The sequence below is a fragment of the Musca domestica genome, unplaced genomic scaffold (genome assembly GCF_030504385.1).
Source record: "Musca domestica strain aabys unplaced genomic scaffold, Musca_domestica.polishedcontigs.V.1.1 6, whole genome shotgun sequence".
In the NCBI taxonomy this organism is placed as follows: domain Eukaryota; kingdom Metazoa; phylum Arthropoda; class Insecta; order Diptera; family Muscidae; genus Musca; species Musca domestica.
The window spans coordinates 25,746,470-25,769,825 of NW_026712363.1; the positions used below are offsets into that span (position 1 = coordinate 25,746,470).

Sequence of the window (23,356 nt, forward strand, 5' to 3'; positions counted from 1 at the left end):
TCACCTTTTTATGTATTTTCATCTTAGCACCTTATGTTCGGAATTTTTATATTAATTATAGCTGCATATTTACAAAATTTTGTGTATTCCTAAGTATACAGAGCTTCCTGTACTTATAATACCAAAACATTATGTTGCCTTATCACTTCAAAATTTTGCATATTATAAAGGTTATAGGAATTCAAGAGAAGAAATTTGTTTTGCATGTTGTCATGTCGTTTCTGCTCTAATAATTTTTGGATACAAGGTTGTAAGTGAAATTTTTGGTTCGAGATAATCTCCAAATACATTCCAATCTAGTTTTGAATTAATATGAATCCTTAGTAAAAATCACAAAATGCAGGTATCAAATTTACAGCTAAGTATGCCTTTTCACTCATCATCTTATTTAATTCATTTTTTTATTGTTATATTAATTTTTTCTTAGGCCGTAAAAACCCGTTTCCTGAGAGAAGATCTGGTAAACGTAGTCTCTTTGTCGCCACCTTTTAACAAGGCCTATTAATAACAATACATTTTGTATGATCAAACAAAACAGGTTAATATCTTATCAGTGCACTTATCATGGCCAGGGTGAAGGTTATCATGCACACCAACTTCATAAAAGAACAAAGGAGAATAGGGTGAACAAGTAAAAATTATGGGCCAAAACCTAAAACTCCTTCGTTCTTTTACGAAGAAGCCAGCCGATGACTTAAGTCATTTTCTGTAATATTGCAACATTCTGGCACCTAATACAGCAGGAAGATAGAACCTATATATTTTTATGAAAGCTTTTTTTAGAGTTTTGTCATTCCGGAACAAACTAGTTCAAAGGAACCATTCCGCGAAAAAAAGTAGAAACAACAACTACAGATTTCGGCTTCATAAACGATTCCGATGCATCTCACGAAAAACTGTAGCGCATTTATTTTGTTTTGTCTCTAAAAGGACAAGGAATAATAAACTATGGAGCTAAAATTAAATATTGAACTATAGGGAATGATGGAACTAGTTCCTTTTAAGAAAAGGGGCAAAAGTGAACGATCAAAGAATGACTTTTTAGGTGAGAACACATAAAACGCATTTTTACTGATTTAAGTCACCGGGGTTCTTGATAAAAGAACAAAGGAGATAAAGATTGACTTAATTCAATTTCGGCCCATAATTTATCGTTGTTTACTCTACGCTACTTTGTTCTTTTACGAAAAAGCCGGCTGATAACTAAAGGTGAGAATACATAAGAGGCTGGAATTGACAATTTGAATCTTTTGGGTCCAAATAATACATTAGTTGCTCTTCTACACATAAGATAAAATACAATCAGACAGACCTATTGCTTACTCTTTTCGCCATTATTTTGTCTAGGGGTTTATCGTACCGGAATAAACTAGTTCAAAGGAACCTGTCGCTTTTGAAATACAACTACAGATTGCGGTTCTATAAACGATTCCGATGCATCTCTCGAAAAAACGTGGCGCATTTATTTTGCTTTGTCCTTAAAAGGACAAAGTACTAGGAAGAATAAACTATTGAGGTAAAATTAAATATTGAACTATAGGGAATGATGGAACTAGTTCCTTTTAAGGAAAGGGGCAAAGATAACGACAAAAAATAACTGTTCACCCTTTTAAGGTGAGAACATATAAAACGCATTTTTTGAAAGGTGAGTATACATAAAACGCTTTTTTGACTGGCTTAAGTCAACGAATGGCTTTTTCGTAGAGGAACAAAGGAGTTTTAGGTTGACTTATTTCGATTTTGGCGCTATGCTCATTTCTTAATTTCCGAAGAAGCAGGTCGATGAATGAAGCCAGTCAACAAAAAAACCTTTTATGTATTCTCACTAAAAATCTCTTGTTGCTCGTATCTGTAATACCAAAAATTCTAGTATTTTAAAATATCACACCTACCTTTTAAATTTTATCCAAAAATAAATGAATAAAATACCATCAACTTCTTCTTTTCCAATTATTTATTGTTTTATTTTATTTTTAATAATTTATTATTATTTTTCTTTTAATACTGTTACAACAAATTGCTTTTTGGGGAACACGGTCATTATAACAACAAAGTTTATAACTCAGTTATTTTATTTATTGGCACACTAAAAGTGTCATCATTTATCAATTTTTATTTCACACATAACTAAAATTTCTAGGTTAGTTAATATCCTAACCTAGAAAATTTCTAACATTTATAGGACAATACTGCTTTGGATTGAGCAAATTTTCTGTTAAACAACAGAGGGATGTATCATCCGGAACTGACCGATCGACCGGTGGGCATTAGTGTTGTACAGTTTAGTATAATTTAATATTTGCAATCTTTTTGTTTTAAAGAATAACATGGGAAGGTTGTTTTATAAAATTAAGGGGGGGAATTCAGGATCTGGGATGGGGTTGTTAGTTATCATTTCTTTTTTTTTATTATATTCTAGGCCATGGTAGTTTCAAATAAAAGGTATAAAATTTTTGATTTCAATATAAAATACAGTACATTATAGGCATATAAAAAATATACAATACATACACAAAAATATAGGTTATATAAATACATATTAGTAAATGTTCTATAATTTGCTTTATAGTATATGTAAATACACAGTGTATAAATATTACTTCTTGTAGAGAGGATAGTAAAATTTTGATAGATTGATTAGAAAATATCTTTATTTTTGTTGAAATTTCTTTTTGGGGGATTTTCCTCAATTTTTTTGATGAACAAAAGTTAGGTTATGGCGTATTGTATGTCAAAAATTGATCTCTATTCTATGCTCACATGGCATTTGCTGTGTATTCCCACTCACAAAGTTCAGTGCTCTCTTACCCATTAAAGGCATTATCAGATGGATGAGGTTTAACATATGTACTGTCACTTTTATAATCCATGTGTATGTCAATATTATCATTTTACATACGACTCATAATTTTTGCTATCACACACCTGCATATGTTTTTTTTTTTTTTAATTTCCTTTGATTACATCGTGATTATATTGTATTTTATACAAAATTTTTATACTTTCGCCTTTTTAGCTCATTTAAAAAATGAGAAAAAAAAATCAAATCAAATAAGTCGATTTTTATAAGTTTTCTTATATGTTGCCAATTGGAGGTTGTTATTATATGCATTTTTCAACAATTTTCACAAAATTTAATAATTTTTCATTCAAATTTTTCAATTCCAAAATTGGTTTGACAGTTCATTGTCTCAGCAGCTGTGTCGATGCGACTTCGTGAATTCTTTTACCATGACGCGCGCATTTTGTTGTCATAAAGTGGCCAGGCCACACATCAAACTTGCATGCAAAAATCCTCTTAACATATTAATTTAATGAACTTTGTGAGTAGGATAACGCAAAATTTCCCATGTGCAACCATAGAGAACTTATGAATGTGTCCTCAATAATTTTGATTAATTTCTTATTTCACACGATTTCTCTAAGAATATATTTATGATTTGCAAATATTTATTATGTATTTTGTGTATGTGTGCGTAAATTCAATGTAATTTTCCCATTTTTTCTGTTCTAATTTATAATACATTTATATGTATTTAAATTATTTTTCATATAAGTTATCTATATTAATATTGTAAGTTACAATTTTTGTTATTGTAGGTTAGGTGTTGTAAAACAAGTGTATTTTGAATATTCTTTATTTAATGATTGCATTGCAGAGCATTTGTGATTTGGTTTTTTCAAAATATATACCAAAATAGAATTGGAGGAGGAAAAGTTCGCCCAATGGGAATTAGGAGGATTGAATATCCTATCCTAGAATCGGTTTTTTCATTGAATGTCTATGAGTAGACTTAAGGTGAGAATACATAAAACGTTTTTTTTTTCACTAGCTTAAGTCATCGGCTGGTTTCTCCGTATAGGAACAAATGAAGTTTAGGTTGACTTTGACTCGATTTTGGCCCTATGCTCCTTTGTTCTTTTCCGAAGAAGCCAGCCGATGAATTAAGCAAGTCAGGAAAACGTTTTATGTATTCTCACCTTCAATCTTCTTCATATACCTGCATAGATGTAGCTGTTATTAGTTCCTGAACCCTTTCTTGTCCATAGTTCCTGAAAATTGAATACTTTCCTTTCTCTTAAATTAAAAAAACTAAGAACGCCGATCCCATGGTACAATTACAAAGGTAATCTCATATAGTCATACGGTTACAACTTTTTTTATTTGTTGTCCCTTCATTGTCAAATTTATATTTTGTTGTTCCTCCTTAGATATGGACGTACAACTGGCAAGAGATTTACATTTATTTCCCACTAAATATTTTATCATTATCACTTAATTTATACTTTCTATCAAGAAAGAATACGATCTCAACCAGAAAACTAAAGGAGAGAGTACATAAAAAGATTTTTTGGCTGGCTTAATTCATCGGCTGGCTTATTCGTACAAGAACAAAGTAGTTTGGGGTTGACTTACTTCGATTTTGACCCTTTAAACCAGTCAGAAAAGCATTTTATGTATTCTCACCTTAACATATTAGCCATGGTAGAATTAAGAAGAAAACAAAATCAAGCTGTCATATGTTTAACATTTTTTCAAAAATTTGACAACATCTCTTTGTCAAAATTTATATTTGTAAATTCATTGAATACACAAAAATCAGGGATGAGAACCTGTTTTTTATTCAGTGAAATTTGACAAGGTAAATTAGAGGAAATGCAGAGATGATTTTGAAATAAGTTTACCTCCTAAATTTTATCATGTATGGAGCAAATAACTGACTTTTCTGCTCCAATTAACCCAGAAAATATGAGATAATTTATTATTTTTGTTAAGTAAGACACTCGTCATACGCAAACATTTTAGGTATGATAGTAATATTTATTTGCAAAATGTGAGTAAATTGAGTTATTGAGGGTTGCCATGTTCGTTTTAGGAAATGAGACTACCTTTATTGTTTTGCCATGACAGAACTGATAGAATTGAAACAATGACGCAAGACAATGGAACCAGGTGAACTATAAAAACTAAAAGGAAAAAGAGTTTGTTCATTTTTGATGAACTAGTTCTTTTCGGACAACTCTACAAATTTGACAACATGTCAGCTTCGGGATGTTTTTTTTCTTTTAGTGAAAGTACATAAAAGGCTTTCTTGACTGGCTTAAGGGTGGAAACATAAAAAGCGCATATTTGGCTGGCTTAAGTCATCGGCTGGCTTCTTCGTAGTTGAACAAAGGAGTTTTAGGTTGACTTAGTTTGATTTTTGTTATTTTTCGAAGAAGCCAGCCGATGATATAAGCCAGTCAAAATAGTTTTTTATGTATTCCCATCTTCAAGGTCTAATCACATAAGATGAATTTTTTTCTGACTTAAGTCATCAGCCGGACCTTAAGGTAAACAAAGAAATTGGGTACCTGGTTCAAGTTCAAATTGTTCTTTTCGGATGCTTCCTTTCACTTTGGTATTGATCGATATCAGGAGCTTTCTTCAAATATCAGAAGACTTCCATAGATTCGAATATTGCTCTAAACGCTTGAGGTAAAAACTGTGTTTCCCGAAATATTTTATCAGTTCGAATTTGTTTCAAGACTGAAAAAATCCGCCTCTTTTTCGAGCACTTATTTAGTTTTGTCTCTTCTTGAATCTACGCCCATCCTGAATTCTATTTTGGTATATTACAAGTCTATTGACTACTATTTAAAGATAGTGATTGTGGACCATTGCGTTCCTACCGGAATGATTTGTAAAAATCCATTTATATTGACATTTAGAAGTGATTGTTATTGTATTACTTACTCTAATAATTACATCTATAGAAAATATTGTGCTATTTTTATTATTATTATAGGGCGCGAGAGGCGAGAGGAAGGAGTTCAGCTCAGCTACGGCGAAACTTTACTCCCATAGCTGCCTTGCGCCATCTATCGGCTACTCCCTAGACTAAAAGGATTTCCAGTTATTTGTTATTGCTGCTTCTTTTTTCTCTTTTTCTTTGAAAATTTGTTTACAACTAGTCTAGGAAACCATTGGATGGTGTTGTTGAGCACAGTGTTGCCAAAACAAAAACTAAAAAAAAGATCTCTTGTGTTTGTCCTTACATCCGATTGTGGTGATATTCAGTTCTAAGCTATTTAGTATTGCTATAAATTAGTGTTGTATGTTATTCTTGTAAGTCTTCTAAAAATTTTGAATGTGGTGTATTAATTTCTTTGCATTGCGTTGCCATTGCACCGCCTCTCTTCTTTTCTCCAGCTTATTTATTGCAACTCAATGGCCTCCTGTGGTTCACCATCATTTGCTTCATCCTCAAATTTGATTTTATCGTTCTTTTTCTCTTTCACCGATACGCTCTTCTTAACCTTTTCCTCTCTTTTGGCTTCCATTTTGCCATTTGTCTCCGGAGCATCGGTGGTGGAGGCAGCTCTTTTACCACTGCGGAACTTGAAGCGGGCCACCGGTGCGGCGGTGGCGTTATTGGCACAATTACATATCGACTCAAAGAGACGCACCACAAATCCTCGTGCCTTGTTGACCACTTTGCCATTCTTGAAATCTGGTATAGCGAAAGCTTTATTTAGTATTACGATATGCATATTGAGGTTATGTGTAATAAAAGCGTTATTTGTTTACAGTTGATGCAAAAAGAGAGCATAAAAGAGAAGGTGCCATACAAATAAAAGAAGACAAAAAAGACAAAAGAAAATATTAGTTGTATAAATCATGCTAAAGCAATATTATATGTTTAATATATAAATTTTTAATCAAAGAGGAATCGCAAAAGGCGTAGCAACTTTTATCGGTGAGTGATTGCAGACCCTTTATGAACCTAAGAATATTTTTTTAAAACTAAGTATGGAAAACCTAATGTATATTATAGTATCTAATCTAATGGTAAATTGACAATTCCATTGCATAAACGTAAAAAAATCCTCATGAAGGAGGTGAACACTGCAAAAAGTTCTTATGTAAACATGCTATAACCTAGACTTAAGATCATGATAGAAGAATATAGGAAGATGCATCAACGCTTGGGAACATTGATATGTCAAAATTTTGAAAATGTTTTATGAAAAATAAGTGATTTTTTAAAAGTTTTTTGTACGACGCATATCAGTGGTTGTTATAATATGAATTTTTCAACAATTTTTACAAATTTTAATAATTTTTCATTCATTTTCATTTTTTTAATTTCAAAATGGGTTTGACAGTTCATTGTCCCAGCAGCTGTGTCGATGCGACTACCTGTTTTGAAATTGAAAATGTTGAATGAAAAATTATTAAAATTTTTAAAAATTGTTCAAAAGCGCTTATTATAATAACCTCCGAATGACGTCGTAAAAGAAAACATAGAAAAATCTGTTTATTTTTAAAGAAACATTAAAATTTTTTTGACATTTCAATGACGTTGCTGCATCTACCTGTATTCTTCTACTATGATCTTAAGCAGCATCGACGCAGCTGCTGGAACAATGAACTGTCAAGCCAATTTTCAATGAGAAATAATTCAAATTTATAAAAATTTTTGAATAATGCATGCCATAGCAACCTCCGGTTGACGTCTTATAAGAAAGCTTGCATAAATCTACTTATTTTTGAAAAAAATTAAAATTTGTGACATGTAAATGTACCCAAGCGTTGATGCATCAACCTGTGTTCTACCATGAACTATCAAACCAATTTTGAAATTGAAAGTTTTAAAAGAAAAATTATTCAAATTCGTTAAAATTTTTGAAAAAATAGATATTACAACAACCTCCGATAGGTATCGTATAAGAAAATATATAAAAATCTACTAATTAAAAAAGAACGTAGGGACAAAATCGAACTAAGTCAACCTAAAACTCCCTTGTTCCTCTAAGAAGAAGCTAGCCGATAACTTAAATGTTGAAATACATAAAGCGCTTAAGGTGCAAGTACATAACGTGCTTATCTGGCTGGGTTAAGTCATCAGTTGGCTTCTTCGGAAATTAACAAAGGAACCTAGGGCCAAAAACTCCTTTGTTCAACTACGAAGAAGCCAGCTGATGACTTAAGCCAGCCAGATAAGCGCTTTATGTATTTCCACCCTTATTTTCTTGTCTTAAGTAATCGTCTGGCTTCTTCGTTGAGGAACAAAGGAGTTTTAGGTTGACTTAGTTCGATTTTGGCCCTAGGCTACTTTGTTCATTTCCGAAGAAGCCAGCCAAATAAACGCTTTATGTATTCCCACCTTAAGTCAATCAGAAAAGCGTTTTGAGTATTCTCACCTTAATTTTATGTCCCTTCAATGGTAGAATCAAGAAGGTAAAGTTATGCAAACATATGTTTACATTTTTTTTTCAAAATTATTCGTTTGACAACATCTATCTCATTGTCAAAATATGTATTTATAAATCCATTGTAAATACAAAAATCAGAGATGGAAACCTAGTTTTTATGCAGTGAAATTTGACCAGGTAAATAATAGAAAATGAAGAGATGGGTATGTTTACTTGAAATGAATTTAGCTTCTTAATTTGACCATGATCCCTTCATTGTCAAATTTATATTTTGTAGTTCTTCCTTAAATTTGGACGTACAGTTGGCAAGAATTTTTGCTTTTATTTCAGACCGAATAATTCGTTATTTTCACGCGGGAAATGTAGATATGGATAGGCTTTCTTGAAATGAAAATACTTTCTTGATTCTGCCGTGTGTAGATCGTAGAGTTAAGTAAATTATCATTTCCTTTTACCGATAGTGTAACTGCTCAAAAATTTTCGTTTAGAAAACTAGAAAAAAAAAAACGTCAGACGACTTTACTTGTAAATTCTACACAAAAATGACCCTCGTCTTGCTTAAATAGTTAGGGTGGAAAGCGAATATTTGGCTGGCTTAAGTCATCGGCTGGCTTCTTCGTAGATGAACAAAGGAGTTTTAGGTTGACGTAGTTCGATTTTGGCCGTAGGCTCCATTGTTCATTTCCGAAGAAGCCAGCCAATGATTTAAGCCAGGCAGACAAGCGCTTTATGTATTCTCACCTTTATGGAATTTTATTAATTTTATTTTAATATATGGAAAAATTTTGCCATTACCATTGAAACTACCTCTTCAAATCTGCCATGATATGTACCAGATGAATTATTTTTTTTTTTACATAGACCATTTAGTCTTCCTGCTATGTGGATGGGAATGTGTGTTCTATAACATCAATACCCTCCCACTGTTATATCAATGATGACTATGCAAAAAATGCAATCGATTTATGTCAATCATACGTTTACTTGCGTTTTCTGTCAAACAATAAGATTATAGTTATTTAAGGTGTATAGATGGACCCGTGTATAAATTGTTTGTAAACAGTAGATTCTAAATAATCACAACTAGGAGCATTTCTATGCATTGCGACAGAAGTGTTAAGGCGAGAATACATAAAACGCATTTTTTGACTGTCTTCAGTTATGGACTGGATTCTTCATAAAAGGACAAAAGGCTTAAGTCATCGGCTGGCTTCTTCGGGAAAGAAAAAAGGAGCCTAGGTCCACAATCGAACTAAGTCAACTTAAAACTCCTTTGTTCATCTACGAAGAAGACAGCCAAATATGCGCTTTATGTATTTCTACCCATATACTCCCAACTTTAGGGTCATGGTACAATAAAAAAGTAAGGCAGCTCCGCATTTTTTGTAATTTACGTTGTCAAATTTAGCTGCATAGAAAATAGGTTCCCTTCTCTGATTTGTGTGTATACAATGGATTCATGAATGAACATTTTGACAATGGGATGTTGTCAAAGATATAATTAAAAAAAATAAACATATGATTGCATGACTTTACCTTCTCAGTTCCAACATGGATACACACTTAGATGGACATAAATGCCGCCCAGCTGATGTTTGTTTACGTATACATCCTCAACCATGGTACAAAAACGAAGGTAATCCCATGCGATCAAACGATTACAATTTTTTTCTTTTATGTCCCTTCATTGACAATTTTATATTTTGTAGCTCTTCCTTAAATATGGGCGTACGCTGGCAAGTGTTTTTAATTAATTTCAGACAATTTTTTTTTTATTTTCACACCTTTAGCTATAGAAGTCAAGTAAGAATATAATCTAAAACAGAAAACTAAAATATTTGCCTATTAAGTCATGTAAGACTTAATTATGGAATGGTTAAATGAAACCAAACCAAAGGAAAAGTATGAAGAAAATATCACGCCTTATTTGCTACAATACAGGTAAAAGATTCTCATATCTCATTTTTAGTCGAATTTGCATTAAATGCGTTACAAGAATTTGTCAGTGTAAGCTTTCGTTTCAGTACAGAATTCATATAGCAGATATTGTCAAGATTTTGGCAAAATTTATCAGTTGGTAGATCTGCGGATCTGATCCTTAAAATCGGACCTAAAGTAAAACCTCATTTGAGGCCTACAAATAAATTATTTGTCTTTATACGTTTAAGTCCGAGAACAGATAAATAAATTTGGTATTCCTGAGATATGGAATGTAAAACTGGTTTTACGTGCCAAGGAAGGCCGAAAATAAAAGAAAATTTATTATTTTTGTAAAATCAGCCACTCGTCATACGAAAATATTTTAGATATGAAAAAAGATTTTATTTGAAAAATGACAAGGTCGAGTTCGTCAGAAAAGGGTTGCCAGATTGAGTTTACCTTTATTGTTTTGCCATGTCCACAAAGAAAAGAGAAGCAAAAAATGATGTATTAATAAAAACACTGCCAGTCAGTGACTTAAAAAAAGCTCTTTATACACCTGGACCTATATGCCAGAAATAGTGTATTTAGATTATTATGACTAATGTCAGAAAAAGTCCTTCTATGTATTCTCATCTTTCCTCCTGTTTAAAAGCTTAAGGATACATAAAACGCGTTTTTAACTGGCTTAAGTCATCGGCTGGCTTCTTCGGAAAAGAACAAAGGAGCGTATGTCCAAAATCGAACTAATTCAACCTAGAACCACGTTTTTCCTCTACGGAGAAGTCAGCCGATGACTTAAGGGTTAAATACATAAAGCGTTAAGGGTGAAATACATAATACAAATGGCCATAGGCTCCTTTGTTCTTTTCCGAAGAAGCCAGCCGATGACTTAAGCCAGCCAGATAAGCGCTTTATGTATTCCCACCTTTAGCCCAGTCAAATAAGAGTTTTATGTATTCTCACCTTTAGAATTCAATCACCTTTATACTTTTTTTTCTATTTCAAAACACTATCCCCCATGGTGAGCACAATGGAGCGGAAGCAGTTTTTTCTGTCTTAAGTCATCGGCTAGTTTCTTCGTAGAGGAAATAAAGAGTTTTAGGTTGACTTAGTTCGATTTCGGCCCACAATTTATACTTGTTCACCCCACGCTCCTTTGTTAAGCTGGGAATACATAAAGCGCTTAATTGGCTGGCTTAAGTCATCGGATGGCTTCTTCGGAAATGAACAAAGGAGCCTAGGGCCAAAATCGAACTAGGTCAACCTAAAACTCCTTTGTTCATTTACGAAGAAGCCAGCCGATGACTTAAGCCAGCCAAATATGCGCTTTATGTATTTCCAGCCTTATTTTCCCAGGAAGCCTCCAGTTCGTAAAGGAACAAAGGAGTTTTAGGTTGACTTAGTTCGATTTTGGCCCTAGGCTCTTTTCCTTTTATGTATTCTTACCTTTAGAAATGCAATTAACTTCAATTATTTGACTATCTTTGTTTGAATTATTTTAAAAATAAAATCGAATATCCGCTTAAGGAAAACCGACTGTGACACTAAAACGACAAACGCAATTGCGAACAATTAAAAATCTAACTGTAGCTACATATTTTTTTAATTACAATGTTGGTATGTTTGGGTTAAACTGTAATTAAAACGACACTAAAAATAACGGCATGTGATGTTGTCTCGCTTCCTAATCCAAACCAACCAAATGGAATGCGAATCTATAAATATATGGCACTCTTGATATGGCAAATGTTTGTTTTTTAGAATTTTCGATCGATTAACGGAATTTTCGCAAAATTTGTAGCGCAAAAAAAATGTTCATTTTCTATATCCTAATAAAACTATGCCTATTACATCTAACATGGATACCGTCAATAAATTCGGTAAGTGCGAAATGGGGGAAGTCGCTAGATGGGAATTTTGAAATATTTTTGGATTTTCTTCTCAGGTCACCATGGAACAATTCGAACAAAGTTTAGATATGATGCGTAATGGCTGTGCCCCCAAGTTTAAAAACTCTATTGAGACCCTGGATGCCTTGCGCTTTGGAAGATTTGAACAAATCGATGAGAGTTCAACGGACATAAAGGTGAGGGGAAGGTGAATGTTAGTTTTCAAAGAAGTGTGCTTAGAAATTCTAAATTTTATTACAGTGCTATGCAAAGTGTATTGCTCAGCTGGCGGGAACGGTAAGTAGAGAGGATATGTAACACCGAATTTGCGAAAGGATAATTCATGGTATTTTATTGGTTCAAGGAGTTTTTGAATGTATTTTATCTCTATAGATAGAATACATCCTAATTGTCTCCTAGAACATCCTTGTGCTTACCGAAACCCATAATCGATTTGCATTTCTTTTTCCAACAATCCGAACCATTTCATTTCCAGTTAACCAAAAAAGGTGACTTCAGTATACCAAAGGCCACCGCACAAATACCGATTATCTTGCCCAAGGAAATACAGGATAGTGCAAGGGATGCACTCAATTCATGCAAGGAAGTTCGTAAGTAATAGCTAAGCTAGGATATTGTTGCATAACACGCTATTTGGGTGGTGGTGTTGGGGGGTCGGTGAAGGGGGTTGCATGGATATATACTGTACTATACACAAAATTAAACAGAGATGGTCTGAGTTTTTTTTTTTAATTTGTTTATATGAGGGCTGTCGCTGTTATCTCCGGACCCCTCTCACTCTCATTTCTGGATCTAGAACATCCCTTCTGGCGTGTATGGACAAAAGAATCCTGGCCAGAGGTCCCCTTCCGCCTAGAAGAAGAAGATCTCGTTTAGAGGTCCTCTTCCGCTTGGAAGAAGAAGTCCTCGTTTAGAGGTCCTCTTCCGCTTGGAAGAAGAACACATCGTTTAGAGGTCCTCTTCCGCCTAGAAGAAGAAGACCTCGCTGAGAGGTCCTCTTCCGCCTAGAAGAAGAAGACCTCGCTGAGAGGTCCTCTTCCGCCTAGAAGAAGAAGACCTCGCTGAGAGGTCCTCTTCCGCCTAGAAGAAGAAGACCTCGCTGAGAGGTCCTCTTCCGCCTAGAAGAAGAAGACCTCGCTGAGAGGTCCTCTTCCGCCTAGAAGAAGAAGACCTCGCTGAGAGGTCCTCTTCCGCCTAGAAGAAGAAGACCTCGCTGAGAGGTCCTCTTCCGCCTAGAAGAAGAAGACCTCGCTGAGAGGTCCTCTTCCGCCTGGAAGAGGAAGACTTCGTTTAGAGGTCCTCTTCCGCCTGGAAGAGGAAGACTTCGTTTAGAGGTCCTCTTCCGCCTGGAAGAGGAAGACCTCGTTGAAAGGTCCTCCTCCGCCTAGAAGAAGAAGACCTCGTTGAGAGGTCCTCTTCCGCCTAGAAGAAGAAGACCTCGTTGAGAGATCCTCTTCCGCCTAGAAGAAGAAGACCTCGTTGAGAGATCCTCTTCCGCCTAGAAGAAGAAGACCTCGTTGAGAGATCCTCTTCCGCCTAGAAGAAGAAGAGTATAATTCTGGATCAATCCGTTTTTTATAGCACTCTTCCTCATGGAATTGTTACGATTTAGACCTTTATGACGTATAAAAAACTTCCAAAACCATCTCTGTTTTTTAACTACAAGTTTACAAAACTAAAAAAAGGAGAATATTTACATATTTCCATTTTTTCTTGGTTGCCATTACAGAAAAGGACTACAAGGACTCATGCGATAAGGTGTTCTTTACAACCAAGTGTGTGTATAATTTCAAACCTGAGGTATACAAATTTCCATAATATTTAGCAAAATAAAGATAACTCGTTGGACAGAAAAAAAAAAACGATTCAGTGTTGACTTACTTTGTTTTTGGGATTTGTTTTTGTTCTGGAAAAAAGAGGGAAAAACAAAGAAAGTAATTAGTTCTCTTCTCAGGCGCCTAACACAAGCCACATATGTAGCTGATACATGGGTGTGGGTGTGTGTGTATGCGTTGACATATCTTCACACAAAATAAGAGTTGTTGTGACCCTTCTGCCGCCCTTTTTACATGCTGTATGTACATACATACCTGTTGCGAATTGCTGGTGTCACCGTTGTCCTGTTGTTTGTTGGCCTCCTCTTCGGCCTTTTCCAAAACTTCATCAATGAACTCGCCCAACACGGCCATTTTACTCGAATCACTTTTGAATTCCATAATACGCGTTTGCAATTGCTCGTGCGATTCATCGCCGCCAGCATGTGCTGCAATTTGGTCATTGCCACCATCTTTCGACTCCAAAACACCACCATCATCGGTGTCGGGAGAGGCAGGTATATCAAAATGAGCTCGCATGGTTTTGGTGTTTAGGTTTTTATTTAAAACTTATATTTTTTCAAATTTCACTGTTTAAAATTGTTTTAAAATTTTCAGGTTTTTGTTAAATCAAAAATTGTATTATCCTTTGTGCCTTTGCCACAGTAAGCGCAAGGATATTCCGAATCGTGTATCTATAAACTACTGCTGCACAACAATGCCACAGAATATTTTGTGTTCCGCTCTTTGCCAATGGATGGTATCTACTTTCAGTTATGTCGGAGCGAGTAAGTGTGTGTATTGGTAATGGTTTGCTCCTAAAATGCGTGCACACACACAGATGGTTCTCCGCGTGTGTGTGTGCGTACAAAGATAATAATAATTTCAACCACCCCCAGCCATAGCACCACCATCAACACTCTCTTTTTTTCATAACAACACCCCGGACCATTCCCACTACAGTCAATGTAAACTGTAAGTAATAGCAACTACCGCCACCATTATCATCATCGGCACCACCACCCACCCCTATAAACAAGCCACCCACTTGCTGTCAATACTCACAATAGGGGAATGTTTGGCATGTGGCATTATTGGAATTCCTTTGTTATTCATCATTTTGTATGGCAGTTTGGGAAGCAGTAAGAAAGTAGTCTCACAGAATTTGTCACCACAGTTGGTTTGCCTTGCCAGGAATCGCTCTTGGAAAACCCATAGGTGATTATGGAAACTACGTCATTTTAGAAGAGAAGAATCTAAGAAAGGACTTTGATTCCATGACCATTTTGTCAGATATTCACGTGGCTTTACAAAGTTTGCACGATTTAATGGTCTCTCGAATTCTTGCAAAACCAGCGAACTATACAGGGTGAGGTGAAAAAAAAAACTGAAACCATGTTCAGACTGCTGTCATCTCAAAGCCACTCGTCCGACAGCTGTTAAAATTATTCCAGTGAAAGCTCATTATATTGTTTACAAACGTACAAAAGCATTTTGGTGAAAATTTTCCAGAAAAAAAAATTATTCGTGGTGGAATTTAAGCGTGATAGTGTGATTTCTTTATATTTGGCTGGAAAACCACAAGTGGCTATCGTTAGAGCCATTGAAAAAAGTGCAAGAACTTACACCGCAACAGAAAGAAAATAGACTCAAAAGAACTTCGCTTGGCCGAAAGTGGTGACCTGTCGAATTTTTTCCGATGAGAAAACATTCGTTGTCCAGCAGTTTGTAAAAAAAAAAAAACAAAATGATCGTGTTTACTTGCCAAAGAACTCAGGGCCAGCCATGGTGATGATGTGAGCCACCATAACAGCCGCTTGTTGCTCTACGCTCGAATTAATCGACCGTGGCATCAGAATAAATGCAAAATATCATAGTGAAAATATTCTGTAGGGTGTATTAAAGCATTATGTTGTATGTTATGTCTGCAGGACTTTTGGTATTGAAAATGGGTCATGTAGGGATAGCCACCATATGGTATGTCTCCATATGACCTCAATATCAACTTTCAAAATTTCAGCAATTTTCGAACAACTATGCTATGCAAAAGCACCTCTTCTCAAATACAAACAGTGGCATCCACATCAAATTTGAGGATTCCAGCCCTATCCCTTCACTCAATATCAAATTTAATACCATTTAGTACTTTCCGTACAAATGTAGGACGCATTTCCAAAATAACAACCAGAAGTCAATCTCAGATACCAACAGTGACCTTAATATCAAATTTCAGCTCTATAATTTCCGCCTTTACCAAATTTACTACAATAATAGTCCGCACTTCAAAAACCACCGTCAAACCTCACTCCAGACACCAACAGAGACCTCAATATCAAATTTGAGGATTCCAGCCAATACCCTTCACCCAATTTAGTACCATTTAGTATTCCCAAAATAACCATAAGATCTCAACCGCCGATATCAACAAATATCGGGACTCAGCTCTTTCCCTTTACCCAAAGCCAAATTAGTACAATAATAGTCGCATATCAAAAACCAACGCCAAATCTCTTTCCAGACCCCAACAGAGACCTCAATTTCAAATTTGAAAATTCCAGCCCTATCCCTTCAACCATTATCAAATTTAGTACCATTTCATACTTTTCATACATATATAGTACACAATTCCAAAACAACCTCAATATTTTAAACAGAGATCTCAGTATCGTTTCAAGATTCTAGCTTTATCCCTTCATCCAATACCAAATTTAGTTTACCATTTAGTACCATTTAGTACTTAGGACGCATTTCCATACCTACTTTCAAATCTTAAACACAGATACCATCAATAATCTAAAGATTAAATTTCAGAATTTTATACTTATCCCTCCAGCCAATACCAAATATAGTACCATTCAGTACTTTTCGTACAATTATAGTACACATTTCCATATGTCCACAGCGACCCTAATACCAAATTTCAGATTTCAAGCACTATTTCTTTACCCAAAACCAAATTGTACCAAATATTCAGCTTCATCCGTTCACCCTAAATCAAACTGTTCCAAATTTAGTACAGTTCGAACACTTAGTACACATTTCCAAAACCACCTTCGCATATATCAAACTTAATTTTCAATCTTGATTCTCATGCTATAATACATGTTTTTAGCTCTAGCACCAGTTTAGTACCATTTTAAAAATTTAGTACAATTTTAGAACTTTTCGTAACCTTAAAGATCGAATCTCCAAAACCCTTTGTACATCTATATACTTTCCAATTTTGATTATCATGACATATTACAAGTTTTTAGCTCTATCCGTCCTCAAAATAACAATTGGTACCATTTTTGAAGATTAGTAATATTTTAGAACTTTTCATAACCTTAAAGCTCGAATTTCCAAAATCACTTTGGTACATCTATCCTGCACTCCATCAAAGACCCTCTTTCCAAATTTCATTCCTTTTGTCAAACACAAAGTGTGCAATTTTTTGTATATTTTAATATTTTTCGTACTATTTTAGTACGGATTTCCAAAAAAAAATTAAAAATGGAACATTTTCCTAAAACTACTGCCCCTGATTCGGCTATTATCCATTTTGAGCAATCCTTCCCCCATTTTTGGTCCGGACACAAGTGTTATTAAATGAAGTTTGTATTAGGTTAAGTTAGTTGTGGTAGTGTACGTAGAAAAATCGATATTTACTCACTAACAGCACATGCGTTGTTGTTGTGTGTTTCACACCGAAACAGTGTCAATTAAACAACAAAGAGAGCTACTCTCGCCATAAAGAGTTGCAAGCCAAGAACACTTGTGATTACCTTTGTTTTGTTTGGCTTTATGACCAGACCAAACAAAGAATCAATGAAACAGTTGCATTGTCTTCCAATATTACATTTACAATTTATTTAATTGAATACGCCTCAAAAAGAAAAAAATCTTAAAAATCTATAAAGGACAGCAGGATAATGTTACACTTAAACTGCCCACATTACTTATTTCACTCCAAATGTGATAGGTCATCCAATTCCGGTGGTGCACGGATTTCTTCCGTTTCAATTATAATGTTATTCGAATCAACAGATGTCTGAAAAATCGAGAAAGAAAGAAACAGAAAAAATAAAAACAAAAACCATGAATGAAGTGCCAAACGGAAATCATAAATTTGTAATCTGCTCAGATAAGCTGCTATTTACGTGAATCTTGTCACAATCGCTAGAGACACAAGGAGCAAACTACAAATAGGATATGATGGGTAGAGGGTACTTACCCTTTCACTTCTATTTAACAGGCTATTGCTACTGCCAATGACAACCGTATTGCCTACGGTGCTAAAAAGACTACTGGCGGAACTTGTTGTGGGGGCCATTGAACCACCAGCACCAACACTACCTACACCGCCATTTCCACCAATCACCACCGAACCAATTGTCATACTGCTGCTGCTGTTGGCACCATTTGACGATGAATTACTTGCTAATTGTGGCGTTTGTTGCTGGTGCTGTTGTTGCTGTTGTTGCTGTTGTTGCTGTTGAATCTGTTGTTGGGCCTGTACAATAACAAATTTTTGTGGCTGTGGGGTTTGTGGCTGCTGTTGTATTTGAGTTTGTTGTATGCCTCTCAATTGGGGTATGGTGGTGATGACAGGACTTCTGTAAATATGCAAAAGCAAATAATAATAAAGGATTACTTTTTTCTGAATGAACAGAAACTATGTGTGCTGGTGAGTGTGTTGGTCGGTAGCATTGAGGTCAAGTGTAATGATTCTATGGAACTTATCTTTAATCTTTTGCCAGCTAGCAAACACAATAAAATTTCAGGATATTAGTTTAGTTGTTATCGTGTTATTTACACTGATTAAACATGAGATGAGGAAATTATTCTAAATACTTGATTGGGTATTGGATGCAAAAGACTTGTAAAAATATTAGAGGGATGCCATTAGAGGGATGCCAATTTTAAAATTGAAGGGACTTAAAAAAAAATGTTAAAAAATATCAGTCAGTTTTGCCGACAGATGTATAACCTCAGCCAATGTTCGATTGTTTAAATATATTTTTACTTTTGTTATGATTATTCAAATTGTTAACCCTCTATGGAGTAGGTTCCAAGGAAATGGGCCAATATTGTCCATTTCGTATCGCACCTAAGTAAATATGATATAAATATTTCAATGTGCCAGGTTTGGACTATATCGACTGCTTCCTTTACTTTACATGAGATATGTGATAATTTTTGGAAGATGTTAAAACCCTACATGAGAAGAAGAAATTTTCCGATCTCTTTCATGTTTGTAACAGATCTTGTTTTGATGGAAATATTAAGATGTACCAAGTTTGAATAAAATATAATATCGTATTTTCGCTTTTTATGAGCTTCATGGATATTCAAATGTTGATCCTTTGTGGGGGACGTACCAGAAGAAGTGGACCGATGTATTTCATTTTCACAGCAGATCTTGTGTTAGTAGAAATAATGGGATGTGTGGAATATGAAGAGAATCGGATGCTTATTTTATTATTTTATGATCGTTTTGGCTATTCAAAATATTGACCCTTTGTGGGGCAGGTACCAAAAGGAATCGTCCGATCTCTACCATCTTTCTAACAAATATAGTGTTGATAGAAACCTTGAGTTGTGCCATGTCTGAATGGAATCGGATGTTAATTTCGCGTTTTATGAGCTTGATGGATATTCAAAATGTTGATCCTTTGTGGGGGAGGTACCAGAAGGAGTGGACCGATATATTCCATCTTAACACCAGATCTTGTGTTTATAAAAATATTGGGATGTGTGTAATTTGGAGACAATCGGACTAATATATCACATTTTATAAGAGGACTAATACATCACATTTTATATTCAAAATATTGACCCTTTTTGGGACAGGTACCCAAAGGAATGGTCCGATCTCTACCATCTTTATAACAGACCTAGTGTTGATAGAAACATTGAGTTGTGCCATGTCTGAATGGAATCGGATATTAATTTTGGGTTTTATGAGCGTCATAGATATTCAAAATGTTGACTCTTTGTAGGGGAAGTACCAGAAGGAGTGGACAGATATATTTTATCTTCACACCAGACCTTGGGTTAATAAAAATATTGTGATCTGTGTAATTTGGAGACAATCGGACTAATACATCACATTTTATAAGAGTTGTTATTTTTCAAAATGTCGATCCTTTGTGGGAGAGATACTTGATGGAGTGGACCGATATTGTCCATATTCGCACCTGACTTAACACTGATGCAAGTATTAGGATTTACAAAGTTCTAGCAAAATCGTATTATTTTTTCTCTTTCTGTGCAGTAAAACATTTTTTTGAAAATTTCGACCTTTGGTGGGGGAGGTATCACAAGGAGTGGGCCAAGATTGCCAATCTTCGAACTCGTTCTAAGTTTGATAATAATATTAAGATGTACCAAGTTTGAGCCAAATCGGATACTCCTTTCGATACTCCTACTCCAAATTTTAAAAAAATTCCTTTGAATAATGTCGCTATAATCATCAAAATACCGAATATCGGGAGGTGCCGTTATGTGGGGGCTATACCAAAACGTGGACCTGCGTGGACATATACCAAAAGTCCTGCCAACATAATATACATTTGAGTACAATTTTATCAACCTACTACGTTTCGTTCGGAAGCTTGAGTGATTTCCACAGACGGATGGACATACCTAAATCGACATTGAATTTTATGCTGATCAAGAATATATACTTCCTGGGGTCTAAAATGTATATTTCGAGGTGTTACAAACGGAATGATAAACTTAATATACCCTCCATACTATGGTGGAGGGTATAAGAATCCATGACCAAACCTATTTCAAATACTTACGGTTGTCTCTGCGGCGTAATTTGTGTCACTTGAGGTCGTCCAATTGTGGTGGCTGTTTGAGCCGCCGATGTAATGGTTCCACTTGATATTGCACTGGAACCGGTAATTGTTACTGTGGAAGATGGTGTATTACGAGCCTTGACCACGGCCTGGCACAATGATGGACCCAGAAAACCAAAATCATTCCTTAAAAGACATACCACATTAATAATGTTTCAATTTAAATGATAACAACTTCAAGTTTCCCATACTTATATTCCTCTGCATAATCGGGCGGTGAACGAATTTGCTTTAGAATTGGTGGACAAACTTTTTGCAACATTGCCCGAATGTGACCAGCTGCTGTTTTATCTGTATTGCTTTGTGACGAACCCAATAGATGACTTTCTATACGTTCCGAAATGAATTTAAGACGTGGTATTATAAATACCTTTATCACCTCTGCTCCCAATTCGGAGAGGCCAGCAATTGAGCCATAGAGTGAAGACAAGTGGGTCTTGTCATTTTGCAGAGCCTTGCTAAAGATGCGAGTTACACGCGTCTGCAAATTGTTGGTCGAAGTGTTGAAAGTTTTACAAATTTGAGCCATAAGACGGGAGGCAAAGTCACGCAACGCCCAGTGATTGTCCAGCTCGGGGCGCATACACAATTGTTTGGAAACAATGCATGTGGTCACCGAAGGAATTAATTCGTGGAGCTGCAAAAGAAAAAATATATATTTTTAGAATTCACACCATTTCCACCCCATCATCCCAACTTACATATTTCTCCAAATACAGCGAAGGATTGTCCAACATGGCCTTGACCATACGCATCAGATAGATTAATAGCGCCAAATTGTTCTGCACCACATTCACTTTGACACCTTCAGCTATGAAGGTACACATACGTGGCAGCATTTCATGTAGACCTGGATCTGAGGACAACGACTGTAGAGCTTCACCACGACGTGGTTCATCCGAGCCCACGCAAGCTTCTGTAATCTCCTTATAGTACAGCTGTTGTTCCACAGACAACTCATGGGTGGCCAGTTGCTTGACATGCACCGTCTCAACATTCTTAAGTTTGTGTATTTTACCCGTGGCTGGTTTACCAGCTGTATCCTTGGTCACGCCCTGTTCCAGTTTTACCACAGGATTTACCGAATCCAAGGCTTGATGATCTTTGGAAAGTGGTGGTGGATTTTCTGGTATGGTAGGTTGTATACCATCAACGGCCAACCAATGTGTTCTCAATGTTATGTCCAGTGGAATTTTTGCCACGTTTCCTTGCACAATCTCCGTCAAATCCATTTCTTTTTCTTCATTGAAATGTAACTCCCTGCCACCGCCCGAAGCAAAGCGGAATGGTATAAAATCATTCGATGTAAATCCATATTGTGGTTCTATGTTGCGAACTTTCAAGGCATGATCAATGTCGCTCATAATCAATTTCTCACGCTTGGAATGATGCATGAATTTGGCTGCATCCTGAACGATGCGTTTGATTTTTATCGAAACATCTTCAGCCAATTCCTTTGCGGCATCGTCGGGTAGTGATCCAACGCCAATGCTTTCGGCAATAACTTTCATGGACTCGGCCGATAAGGTGGTGCCATACATCATATCACCCACCGTGGTGGCTGCCGCTGAGGAACTCATTTCTTTCTTATTTGGAAAATTAATAAGTTAAGTCTTATCGCCGGGTAGTAAAAGTCCACGGAAACCTAGAAACTAAAGGTAAGCATCGTACCATGCAAATTTGCTCACTAATTGGATAAAAAAAACTTTGGGATTTTACTCACTGTTTTTTTGTTATTCCTGATTATCCCGTCCCAACAATGTCCAACTCCAATATCTTCCTGTTTGTGCAGAGCAGAGCGAACGCCGTGTTGAAACAAACCAAAATTAAAGACGTCCCCAATGAAACAAATATGAAGGCAAAATATAATGTCCAAGAAAAATAAACAGAAAGAAAAAAACCCAAGTATCTCAGTTGTTTACGAATGAGACATGAGGACAACACAATCAGCTGGAAACATTCACTAAATGAACCGTGGAATTAGCCCTTTGTTTTCCATGTTATCCCAGTGCATTGATAACACGAAAAGTAAAGGGTCACTGAAAACGAAATGAAAGACGTTCCTCATTGTTAATGCGCAATTTGTTTACACGAATAACGAATATATAGATGGCAGGTGTTTGTTTATAATTTAATTATTTCCCAACAAAAATTAATAGAAACACACATGTAATGCGTGAACTTTAAAAAATATATTTAATCTTATTACGTTCAACATTCGCAGCGGAATGGTAGCTTCTGTATAACATACAAATATAAACAAATAACTTTGACAAAACCTATTATTGCTAGAAAAAATCAACTTTACGGTGCTTCCATGTTAGAAGAATACAGGTAGTCGCATCGAAACAGCTGATGGGACAATGAACTGTTAAACCAATTTTGGAATTGAACATTTTCAATGAAAAATTATTGAAATGTGTAAAAACCTTTTGGAAATTCTTGTCATAATAACCTATGACTGGCTTCGTATAAAAAATATGTAAGTCTACTTAACTTTCAAGCGTTGATGCATCACCAGTATTCTTCTACCATGGGTGCTGTAATTGAAAACAATAATGCGTCTCCTAATGCCAAGCATTCGATATGAATCACGGTAGAAGAATACAGGTAGTCGCATCGACACAGCTGCTGGGACAATGAACTGTCAAACCAATTTTGA

The 23,356-nt window shown here is 35.5% G+C and overlaps 3 protein-coding genes across 5 annotated transcripts; 1 reads left to right on the plus strand and 2 right to left on the minus strand.

The window, feature by feature from the left end:
* Positions 1 to 2,093: 2,093 nt before the first annotated feature.
* Positions 2,094 to 14,786, minus strand: LOC101900863 (uncharacterized). 2 transcript variants are annotated; one of them, XM_011295762.3, is made up of 3 exons: positions 14,123 to 14,786; positions 13,914 to 13,938; positions 2,094 to 6,494 (listed from the first exon to the last, which is right to left on the minus strand). In XM_011295762.3, exons 1-3 carry the CDS (start codon positions 14,384 to 14,386, stop codon positions 6,199 to 6,201), a joined length of 585 nt encoding a protein of 194 aa, XP_011294064.2. In that variant the 5' UTR covers positions 14,387 to 14,786; the 3' UTR covers positions 2,094 to 6,198. The 2 variants fall into 2 exon arrangements, with proteins under 2 accessions (XP_011294064.2, XP_005187267.2); XM_005187210.4 differs by having other exon boundaries at positions 2,094 to 6,509; positions 14,123 to 14,779.
* Positions 11,842 to 13,894, plus strand: LOC131805674 (general odorant-binding protein lush-like). Its single transcript, XM_059129184.1, has 5 exons — positions 11,842 to 12,002; positions 12,068 to 12,208; positions 12,273 to 12,308; positions 12,508 to 12,622; positions 13,762 to 13,894. The coding sequence occupies exons 1-5, from the start codon at positions 11,934 to 11,936 to the stop codon at positions 13,848 to 13,850; spliced, it is 450 nt and encodes a 149-aa protein (XP_058985167.1). The 5' UTR covers positions 11,842 to 11,933; the 3' UTR covers positions 13,851 to 13,894.
* A 2,881-nt stretch (positions 14,787 to 17,667) lies between the features above and the next one.
* On the minus strand, positions 17,668 to 22,660 carry LOC131805687 (transcription initiation factor TFIID subunit 6-like). 2 transcript variants are annotated; one of them, XM_059129206.1, is made up of 6 exons: positions 22,418 to 22,660; positions 21,396 to 22,339; positions 20,886 to 21,331; positions 20,635 to 20,820; positions 18,060 to 18,441; positions 17,668 to 17,876 (listed from the first exon to the last, which is right to left on the minus strand). In XM_059129206.1, the coding sequence occupies exons 2-6, from the start codon at positions 22,272 to 22,274 to the stop codon at positions 17,790 to 17,792; spliced, it is 1,980 nt and encodes a 659-aa protein (XP_058985189.1). In that variant the 5' UTR covers positions 22,275 to 22,339; positions 22,418 to 22,660; the 3' UTR covers positions 17,668 to 17,789. The 2 variants fall into 2 exon arrangements, with proteins under 2 accessions (XP_058985189.1, XP_058985188.1); XM_059129205.1 differs by having other exon boundaries at positions 21,396 to 22,346.
* Between the last annotated feature and the right edge of the window lie 696 nt (positions 22,661 to 23,356).

What these genes read in the sequence shown, in the direction of transcription:
- LOC131805674 (XM_059129184.1), top strand. Translation starts at nt 11,934, where the DNA reads ATGTTCATTTTCTATATCCTAATAAAACTATGCCTATTACATCTAACA. An exon ending in GGATACCGTCAATAAATTCG is followed by an intron (nt 12,003 to 12,067) that starts GTAAGTGCGAAA and finishes TTTTCTTCTCAG; the next exon opens with GTCACCATGGAACAATTCGA. An exon ending in CAATTCATGCAAGGAAGTTC is followed by an intron (nt 12,623 to 13,761) that starts GTAAGTAATAGC and finishes TTGCCATTACAG; the next exon opens with AAAAGGACTACAAGGACTCA.
- LOC131805687 (XM_059129206.1), bottom strand. Translation starts at nt 22,274, where the DNA reads ATGAGTTCCTCAGCGGCAGCCACCACGGTGGGTGATATGATGTATGGC. An exon ending in CGCTGTATTTGGAGAAATAT is followed by an intron (nt 21,332 to 21,395) that starts GTAAGTTGGGAT and finishes TTTCTTTTGCAG; the next exon opens with CTCCACGAATTAATTCCTTC. An exon ending in TGTTAAATAGAAGTGAAAGG is followed by an intron (nt 17,877 to 18,059) that starts GTAAGTACCCTC and finishes TCGATTTTTCAG; the next exon opens with ACATCTGTTGATTCGAATAA.
- LOC101900863 (XM_005187210.4), bottom strand. Translation starts at nt 14,386, where the DNA reads ATGCGAGCTCATTTTGATATACCTGCCTCTCCCGACACCGATGATGGT. An exon ending in ACACCAGCAATTCGCAACAG is followed by an intron (nt 13,939 to 14,122) that starts GTATGTATGTAC and finishes TCTTTTTTCCAG; the next exon opens with AACAAAAACAAATCCCAAAA. An exon ending in AAACAAATCCCAAAAACAAA is followed by an intron (nt 6,510 to 13,913) that starts GTAAGTCAACAC and finishes TACTAAATAAAG; the next exon opens with CTTTCGCTATACCAGATTTC.